The sequence below is a fragment of the Volvox carteri genome (assembly GCF_000143455.1).
Source record: "Volvox carteri f. nagariensis unplaced genomic scaffold VOLCAscaffold_20, whole genome shotgun sequence".
NCBI classification, from domain to species: domain Eukaryota; kingdom Viridiplantae; phylum Chlorophyta; class Chlorophyceae; order Chlamydomonadales; family Volvocaceae; genus Volvox; species Volvox carteri.
The window spans coordinates 1,016,770-1,026,628 of NW_003307563.1; the positions used below are offsets into that span (position 1 = coordinate 1,016,770).

The 9,859-nt window shown below is 56.1% G+C and overlaps 3 protein-coding genes across 3 annotated transcripts in view; 2 read left to right on the forward strand and 1 right to left on the reverse strand.

Annotated features, from left to right (window-relative positions):
- Positions 1-2,201, reverse strand: part of VOLCADRAFT_117676 (uncharacterized protein) — a gene marked incomplete at both ends in the record, with an annotated part of 10,187 nt that extends 7,986 nt beyond the window's left edge. The window contains 4 exons of the mRNA XM_002950810.1: positions 398-514; positions 850-1,033; positions 1,412-1,535; positions 1,946-2,201. Coding sequence (XP_002950856.1) covers positions 398-514; positions 850-1,033; positions 1,412-1,535; positions 1,946-2,201 — 681 coding nt within the window. The remainder of the gene's footprint in view (positions 1-397; positions 515-849; positions 1,034-1,411; positions 1,536-1,945) is intronic.
- Positions 2,202-3,224: 1,023 nt separating this feature from the next.
- Positions 3,225-7,936, forward strand: cot1 (cobalt transport protein; the record flags this gene model as incomplete). Its single annotated transcript, XM_002950707.1, has 5 exons — positions 3,225-3,278; positions 3,663-3,866; positions 4,882-5,083; positions 6,870-6,976; positions 7,655-7,936. Coding segments are annotated over 5 exons (849 nt in total), but the record flags the coding sequence as incomplete, so codon positions are not given.
- Positions 7,937-8,217: 281 nt separating this feature from the next.
- Positions 8,218-9,859, forward strand: part of VOLCADRAFT_91267 (uncharacterized protein) — a gene marked incomplete at both ends in the record, with an annotated part of 7,723 nt that continues 6,081 nt past the window's right edge. Inside the window, 3 exons of the mRNA XM_002950708.1 lie at positions 8,218-8,578; positions 9,226-9,335; positions 9,730-9,846. Of these exons, the coding sequence (XP_002950754.1) occupies positions 8,218-8,578; positions 9,226-9,335; positions 9,730-9,846 (588 nt within the window). The remainder of the gene's footprint in view (positions 8,579-9,225; positions 9,336-9,729; positions 9,847-9,859) is intronic.

Here is a 9,859-nt window from a genome sequence, read left to right on the forward strand (position 1 = left end):
CGGATAATAAAGAGGAAGGGAGGGGAAGGAGTGAGGGCTTGGCACGGGTACTATCCGGACGCGCATATCTCCCTCCCCGTCCCCGTCCCCGTCTCCGAAGCCGCGGCCAGGCGGCTGAGGGTTGTGGCGGCGGGGCTGGTGGCGATGGGGTTTGGCATTCGGTATGGAGGAAATGGCCCCATGATAAGGGAGCCGTCAATCGTGGCTGCCAACCTGGCGACCCTCCCCCCCTCCTTATATCCCCCCTCCCCTTCCCTTTCCCCCAACACACAAGCGCACACACAAGCACACGCACACACACAAGCACACGCACACACACAAGCACACGCACACACAAAAGCACAAGCACACAACTATTTCCTTATGGGGACTCTTCTCAGATTGTAAAAACCTTCACCTCGGCCGTCCTCTGCACTTTCGCCAATGTGAGCTCATGTTGCTCCACCAGCTTGCCCCTCTCCACCACCAGCGCCACCAGGTTGTCAACACACCGACACAGCTCCATCTCAGCCACCTGCGAGGAAGAGACGAGACGAGACGCACGGGTGAAGGGCGGCAGGGTCGCGTGAGTGAGGCCGTAGGGCGTAGGGCGGCACAGAGGGACAGAGGGATCCGTACTGAGGGATCCCTGCGACGAGGGAAGTTCGGGGGAAACCAAAGGGGGGGATGAGGGGAAAGACGAACCACGTGAACTAGTGAAGCTGCTGCCCCAGGGCAAGAGTGTCAGGGCAAGAGGGGGGGGAGGGGAAAGAAGAGGGGAAAGGAGGGAGAGGGTGGTGGGGATCACAGCCGGATCACAGCCCTCGCCTCGCCGATGCAAACCCCAACCTGCCCCTCCAACCCCCGCACCTCCACGCCCTCCCCTGCCGCCTTGGTCAAGTAGTCCTTCAAGGCGGCTGCTGACGTGTCCGGCGGCAGCCCCTCCACCCGCACCGAGTAGTCCTTGAGGGTGGCGGCGGAGGCGTCACTGGCGTGTGCGGTGCGTCGTACGCGATAGATCATGAACATGGCGAACCCGAAGAACGCCACCACCCTGCGCGCGCGCGCGTGTATGTGTGTGTATGTGAGTGTATATGTGTGTGTATGTGAGTGTGTATGTGTGTATGTGTGTGTATGAGTGTGTGTGTATGTGTGTGTATGTGTGTATGTGTATGTGCCAGGAGCAGGGAAGGGAAGGGAAGGGCGCCGGGGTGCAGCGTGGCTGGGGAAGCAAGGGTTCCGGGAGGGAACAGAAATCCGAAGAACTTAAGGTAAGGTAGGTTAGGCAGACAGGCAGGCAGGTCATAAGGCAGGTGGGTGGGTGTGGGTAGGTGGGTTGCTTCCCTTTCCCCCTCTCCCTCCTCTCGCGGCTTCACTCGCTAGTGGTTCGTCTTTCCCCCCTTCCCTCCCTTTTCCCCTGCCCCGCTCTCACCCGACGAGGTCCAATGCCGACATGGCCACCAGCAGTGACCTCTTGTTCATTCCGGCCACCTTGGCGGCTGGCTGGTACCAGGTGGAGGCGAACAGCGCAGTCACGGAGCCCTCCTGGGATACACCTGGAGGGGCGGGGGAGGGGCGGGGGAAGGGGGGAGGGGGGAGGGGAGAGGGGGGAGGGCAGGGGAGGAGGGGAGAGGGGGGAGGGGAGGGGAGAGGGGGGGAAGGTTGAAGAATGTGAATGCTGTTGTGAAAGTGTAAATGGAGTGGGGCGAGTCGTGACGTACGAGGGGAGTTCCCGACGAATACAAGACAGACACACATACACATACACCAATGCCCCCGGGAGATCCCGGTATCGAGACCTGTGAAGGTCGATGCGGTGGAAGGTGAAGTGCATCTAATCGATGGACGGTGGTGGTGACCTGGGATAAAGTTTACCACTTGCGAGCTGTCCAGGAATAGAGTCGGGCACTGCGGCGGCTTCACAACCGTTTTGCGTTGTACGCCGCCGCCCTCCTCCAAAACTCACTTCTCGACGAGATTCCCGAGGTGGTGAGGTTGAGTGCGCTGCCAGCTCCATTATGCGTCAGCAGCCCAAAATTGCCCAACATGGTTCGCTCCAGGTCAGCCGTGTCGTACCAACCGCCGAGAGCGTTAAAAATCACCAGCACCGCCCCGGGAACAAACGCCAGGACCACGAACAGCACCGCGATGTGTTGGAGCAACAGGAAGTACATGTGAACTCCTTCCCCGAATTCTTTGAGTTCCTTGATGTGGCACTTGACCTCCAGGACGCCGTGATGCGTGTGGGTTTTGAAGTAGGCATCCCTGGAGAGAATGCAAATTTTATCAGTATGGCCCATTACGTTGCGCAGCCTGTCGTGCAGTCGCTGATTGTGGAGGCGGTGAACGTGTCCGACATTCCAACTGTTAGATTGGATACCCGGTGCCATCAAATGCTTACCGCGCCGCAGCTTCGTTAGGGGCCTCCCAGCGTCCATAAGTCGCTAATACAACCTCGGAAGGCCGTTTTTTAAAGCGGAGCTTGCCGAGGCACCCAGGTTCGTCCGACATTCGACCTTGCCAGTCAAGGACTTAGGGATAACATATGTTACCTACATACTTTATATACAGAGTTCATATTATATACCCCCTTGCCTCCAGAGGTGTGTTTAAAGGTCGTGACCGAGGAAGCTAGAAGGCTTCACATGGAGAAGGTAAAGCCAGCACGGACGGACAAACATGGGGACAAAGGGCAGATGATAGCGTTGCGATATTACGTTCAGGCTACTTAGTAAGTCGCTCCAAAATTCTGTAGGATACAGGTTGCAAGCAGGTTCATAGCGTTTCCGTATTCTTCGGACGAGCATAGGTCAAAGACATAGCTGCATGCAACACCGATGATACGAAAGCGTTTGCTACCACTATACCTTTTTGTTTCTTGTAAACGGAGACCGAATTAATGTCTCGATGCACAGCAAACTTGCATCAACCTGCTTGCGCACCGTGTTGCAGCCAGACAACGCCGTTGCGCACACTTTTACATAGCCCACGATGGTCGCGATCAGCGGGACGGCGAACGTATGCTGTTTGGGCACGAGCCACTGGCGATGTTGCGGCGCAAGGCAACAAAGATGTAAAAACAAAGACACCAATACAACAGCAAATACTCAACGGGATCCTTAGCGTGTCGAACGTGCCTTACAGGTAACTAAATCTTAGCCCACTTTCTGGCCCGTCGTTATCCATCGCCCCCACACATCGCTGCGCTTTACCCGTCCATTCCCCGTCCATCTACCTACAGCTCGTTCGTGCCATCCCCCGTAACGTTCCTCCATACCGTGGATGCGCGCATCAAACAGGTGCGTGTTGGGCGGAACGGCATCGCAAGGATACGGCGTTTGCAAGCCGTATAAAAGGCAACCGTACAAAAGTTTCCCAGAAATGCACACCCGTTCACTTCGCACGTGCGCTAGCCCTTGTCCACGGCAGGCAGCCTTCCCCCCGTTCGTGAAGTCCGTTGGCTGCGGAGCCCATTATGGAACTTTATAACTCCGTAACTCCCATCCAGGCCACGTCACGACGCTGCCCTGTTCCGAACCTAAGGAACGGCTCCAACCTACCAAATCAGGACGGCTCCAACCTACGGCTCCAACCTACTGAACTCCGTTCCAAACACCAACCTCCCTTATGTGCATCCCTCTGCACCACGCTGTAATTTTCTCCCCTCCTTCTCATCGCGGCAGATCTGGCTGGTAGCCATGTACCTGCTCATCGCCCGTGCCTCCCCGGCCGTCCGGCTCGCCATCGCCGGCACCGTGGCTGCCATCACGGCAGCCAACTTCCCGCCGAGGCTATGGCAGTCGCAGCTGCGGCGACTGGGCCTGCTGTGCGCCTTCCTCTTCCTCACCACGCTGCTGCTGGCGGACGGAATGCCGGCGGTGTTGCAGGTGAGCACGCCTCCTCGTGTGGAGGAAGTGGAATACATCGTGGAAGTGGACATGTCTCGCCTTTTAGTCGCGAGTCGTCAGCACCAGAAGCAAGCAGCACCAGAAGCAAGCAGCACCAGAAGCACCGCGGGTGAAAAAGGCTGCCATGGCCACGGCGATGGTAATGCCGTTCACGGCATATTACCATCCGTTAACGTGCTCATCTGAGTGGGGTTCGTGTGCGTCCTTACATGAAGGTAAAGGGCAACGACGCGACGACGCGACGACCAGTTGGGAAAAAAAGTCGGGTTCCGGGTTTTGGGAAGTGAGGCGAACCATTTCCCCCTTCCTCCCCAAAACACACACATACATACATACATACAGGCAGGTGGCTGGCAGAAGTTAAGGCCTGACGTCTGCTCCCGGAAGTTCCGGGTTCAAATTCGCCTGCCGACCTCGGTGTGTGAGAGGGGTGTTGAATTGGGAGGTGGAACCCCATCTTGTGGACGGAGTTGGACGTGATTATAGCAATTTGCGAGCTGACTAGGAACAAAGTTGTGGCGCCATTGATCCGCTAGATTTGGTTGGATGCTGGTGGTGAGCAGTTGCTGAACCCAAAGAATGCATTCTGAAGTCGGATGGGGTGACGGATTAGGGTGCCCCTCTAGCAAGGGAGAGCAGGGACTGCCTCGGGAAAGGGGGCCGCTGGTGAAGCTATACCACCCTGTAACAGCATACATACACACATACATACATACATACATACATACATACATACATACATACATACATACATATGTATACACACCCTCGTTCACACCCTCGTTCACTTCATCCTTGTTCCCCCTTGAAACATCCCCCATCAGGTGTTTTCTTGCCCCGTCCTGAAACCCAAATCCCCAACATCCTAACATTCTACCTGAATCTCACCCCAAACCCGGTGACCCGTGTGTCTGTTCTGATCCCCTAGAACCCCCCGAACCCCCCGAACTTTCATCCCCCCCCCCAATTGTTCCTCTTCACTACCCCTTCGCAGACCCGCGCCCCGCCTGTGTCCCTGGAGGGTCTTCCCGCCATCCCGGACACCGGCTACCAGTACGTGCTGCTGCACGTGGGGCCCATCACCGTCACCCACCGCTCCTTCAACCTCGCGATCACCGCCTCGTCACTCACGTTCTCTGCGCTGCAGACCGCCAGCCTGTGCCTGGTCACCACACCGGGGGAGGAAATGGCCGTAGGTGCGTCTGCGTGTGTATCTCTCTGTGTGTGTGGTGATGGCGCGCTGGGAAAACCGACGTACTCAGCACTCGGGCATTGCCTCACCTATGACCACCTCTACCCGCCCCTACCCCTCCAACCCCCCACCTCCCACACTCCTACTGCTGCTGCCTCCTCCTCCCCCACAGCCACTGCCCGGTTTCCCCCCCACGCAATACACGTCACTTATTAAAATATGAAAAGTGTGTGGCGTTCGGCCCTAACGGCTCCCAACGCTAATTCTGTGAAGTAGTTTATTCATTTAACATAACTAGGGTTGGCCGGAAGTTTAGATTTAGAAATTAATTTAGATGCCATCTAATTAGATTTCTATATAGATTTTAGATGAGCCTATCTAAACCGTTTAGATGGGCATCTAAACGTATCTAGTCCATCTAATGCCTATCTAAAGGCCGGTGACCGGATCCAGACCGTTTAAACGCGAAACAGCTATGTCGAAGGTAACTTTAGTGTCATATCCTTGCTCCGCTCTATTACATACACAAATAAGATGTAAAAATACACAATGGCAGAACCAGGACCCCAAAAGCCAATCACATACAAATACAACCACCAGACTTTCGACGCGCCACAGTACGCAGCGAAGCTCTGCGAAGCCAAGCGCAGCATCAAAGCCGCAGCGTACTGGTCCATCTTCGATGTGTTGCTCGTAAAAGGCGTTGTGAACCTCGTCTGCACCGTTTGCAACAAGTCCTATAGCGCGAAGAACCCGTCAGCTGTCTGCCCGGATCACTATGCGAAGCACCAGAAGGACGTCGCCAGCGCGGTCGGAAGTGAGCAGTCCGGGGCGCCCACAACCTGACCCTCTTGGAGCTGGGAGGCTTGCCACCGGAGTGCAACGAGGCGATGCCGACCGTCACGGAGCGCCAGGAAACCAATGACCCCAAGAGCAAGGTGGTGGTGAAGAAGGTGGTGGCGATCCACGTTCGCCTCCGTGTGTGGAGCAAGCTCATCGCCCCCAAGTTCCCGGCGGTCGCCGTCGTCGCCAACCGGGTGCTGCGCATGCACGCCACCACCTGCGCGTCTGAGCGCAACTGGTCGCTCTGGGGCAACGTCTTCACCAAGGCCCGCAACCGCCTGTTCGATGAGGAGGTCACCATGCAGCTGCTGGCCGGGGACGAGGAGGACAACGTCCCGATCGCGCAGCTGGCCCAGAACAACGACGCCGCCTAAATAAGCTTTAGAGCCGGACGGGCCTGCTAATTAGGGCTGTTGTCGTCTAATGCCGTGATGTTTCTGTCGTTTGCGTAGTGCAGCCGGTGGGCAAGGACAACTGACTGCGTGACGGGTGTGTGGAGGTGAAACCCCGGTGAAACGCCAGTCGAACAGGCCGGCAGAACAGAGCCCGACAGCTTTGCATCCCAATGCGGGCGTGTCCCGCATGTTGGCATGTGTACTTTGGTGGTTCCGTTTGCGGTTGGGCCGACGGTTGGGCCACGGGGCGCCTAATTACACCCCGTGGCGCCATCCGACACGCGTCTGTAGAGCGCCCATAGGGGTTCGCCGTGTTCCCAGTGTCGAGCGGCCCAAAAAATTATTGGAAAATCCAGGAAAAGATAAAGCCGCATCGTGTGCAAAATTTCAGGTCAAAATTCCACCGTTTAGGCAGTTTTCCGTCTGGCCATCTAAAGATTTACCTAATTAGATTAGGTATCTAATTAGATTTCTAATTAGATACTTTTTCCATCTAAAGATTTTGCCAACCCTAAACATAACCCACCCACACCGTGCACCCACACCGTGCAGCACTGCGGTGGTGGCTGTCCCCTCTGCGGGTCCTGCGAGTGCCGGTGGAAGAGATCGCCATGACGCTGCTGCTGTCGCTGCGTTTCATGTCGCTTGTGTTTGAGGAGGTGAGGCGGCACGGGGTACGGCAGGCAGGGCCACCGGGGAACGGAGGTGCGGGAAGAGGTGGGGGGGGGGAAGGGGGGGGGGAGGGGGGGGGGAAGAGAAGGAACCGCGGCTGGAGGTGAGGGGGTTGGCGAGGAGGGTGTGTGTGGAGGAAGTGGGGGGGGGGGAAGGGTAGTAAAGTGTGGGTGGAGGGGCGTGTGTGTTGGCGTTCGCTTAGGAGGCGACGGATGATGGGTGGGGGGAATATTCTGTGGGGATGTGTTGTGGCTGTTTGGAAACTACACGAGACGGCGCTCTTGTAGTTGGTTGGGAGGAAGTCGGAGAAAGAGAATCACCGAATGGACCTGGCCGTCTGCAGGGCAGGGTGCAAAACCTAAATGCGGCAGTATGCGTGTGTGGGAGTATGCGTGTGTCAAGGGACATGTTATTTGGGACTTAAGTTGCGCAAAACTATATGAAGCGGAACGGATTCTCAATAGCAACAAAGTGCGATGGAAGTATATGGTTGCGCTTTTGTTCCACCGCCCCAGGGGAGGCGGGGAAATGTGTCTGGCTTGTGCTCGGCAAGCGAGCAGAGGCGCGCGTAGTTCCGGAAAGATGTCCAGTTAGCTGGTCTGTCGACTTGCGCGCCTTGATAACCTTCAGATTCGTCGCGTAACGTTGGTACTGTGGATTTGCAGGTCAGGAACCTCAGCCTGGGGTTGGCAGCTCGCGGCATTAACTGGGATGCTCAAGGCAGCAGTGGAAGCCTTAACATCGCGGGGCGATTATGCGTTCGCCTGTTTGGCAATCTATTCCAGCGCAGCGAAAATATTGCGCAGGCAATGGTTGTGCGCGGCTTCCAAGGCCCTCAACGGCACAATTTGTACATGATGAAGGTGAACCCTACCTCGGTCATCGCGAACGTGTGCGCAATCATGGTACTTCTCTGTTTCAGTGTAATTATTTACTTCTTCAAGTGATGAATTGATTGTGTGATTAAGCTGCCTTAATTTGATTCATATTTGTCATGCCAGCGTGTTGGATCTTCTAAGGAGTTGCTGCACCAAGGCTGTCAGGCCGCTTATGTATCGTAGGTACCCGATATGTGTATCACTTGTTTACCTTGAGCTCAACAGCTCGTGTTCAGCATACTGCGGGCAAGCTGTACGGTATCCTTGCTGACTATTTTGTGAGCGAGGATTTTGCATATTGTTTTTTTTACTTTGCATTTTTGCGTGTGAAATTTGTAAGCGGATCATTGATGGGTTGCGGAGCATCCCGGACCAACGGGCCGGTCGCCGTGCAAGCGGGCGCAACCGCCGCTGTAGTCGTTGAGGACAAGACGCAGTCATCTAAGCCCAACAAGGATTTTTTCGATGCCCCTGACCTGTCGGGCACGGCGTTGGTCAAAGCTTGGCCGGCTAAGGCTGATGGCACAGTCTGTATCCCTGAGATAGAGGACCCGGATTTCGGCATTCCGGCTTTAATTTCCGAGAAACTCCCTCTCGCTATTTGTATCAGCGGTGGCGGTTTCAGGGCTGCGACGCTCGGCCTTGGCTGGCTCCGCGGCCTCCATAACCTTGGCGTCCTGGAGAAGGCCCAGTACCTGGTCACTTGCTCCGGTAAGGAGCATACCTTATTTCAAAGTCTCTTAAACCCTAAATAAGTCTCCCAGGCCACCGTGACACTCAAGAGGCTCAACAGGCTCAAACCACCGGGCGGCCCAGGCCCGGTGGATTACGAGATGAAAACACGTAAAAATAGCAAGGGCAACCAACCAGGGTTGGTGCAGGTGGGGGGAACAAAAAAGACAACCTGAGGTAACAACACCGGGCGAATGGCCATAACAGGATTGTTGCCAGAACAAATAGCACACAACAGTACAGCAGAGATGGTACGACAAAGTCATAACTTACAATTGCATCGTCCCATAACCCGCCTCCGTACAAATGAGAAGCCAGCAGCGTATCCGCACAAGACATTTTTCAATTTTCCAAGTGGTGCAAAATCTTTCAAAAGTTATTATATAATGTGCATAGCACCGGGAATTTTTCAGCTGGCTCTCCCGCCTATCAGGTCCCGCAGCTCCGAAACCCTAAACCCGACATGCCGCAGTGAGACACCACTCTCCTCCCCCAACCAACCGGCCAATGCTGTCCAACTGAAGAACTGCTCCCCCGCCCCCCTCCACCCTCCATCTCCTCCGGGTTGCTTTCCCCGGCCCCCCGCTCTCCGCCCCACTCTCTCCCCCCTCGTTGGGCTCGTATAGGTTCCTCTTGGCTTGCTTCTGCGCTGTGTTTCCAACGGGTGACAAGTACGGACGCGTTTTTGGGGCCCTATCTGGCCCCCGACCAGTGCGACCTGGAGAAGCTAGAAAATGTGGGTGCGGAAAAAAAAACGGCCGCGGAAAGGCGGCGAGGTCGGGCTGATGAGAAGAGGGGGATCCCCTGGGGTCTGTCCAGGGAGGGTCCTCGCTCGCGGTTGTATCTGGAAAGGGCTATCGTGGCTCCTCACTTTCAACTCACGTCACTTTGATGTATCCATAATCCATAATCCGGCACATAGCCTCAACTTCACGTCTTCGTGCACCTACATACCATGTCCATCGACCCCCATCGGATGTGAGGTTTTTGACTTTCGCCAACTCCGTACAACCCGCATACCTGGCCTTCATTGCCGCCTGTGGCCCTAACGCTGGACCATACGGCCACATGACCATGACCACGACCGGCTTGTACGACTGTATGGTCCGTGCGTGGTACGACATTTGCAGGTGGGTCCGAAGGGCCGTACCGCCGCCTCCGTTATGGCGGATGCGGAGCCCATGTACGATTACTTCAAGGAGGTGGCCGGGGGGTTATTTGCCAGGGAGGAGGACGCAACCAAGCGGGTGAGGGAGGGGG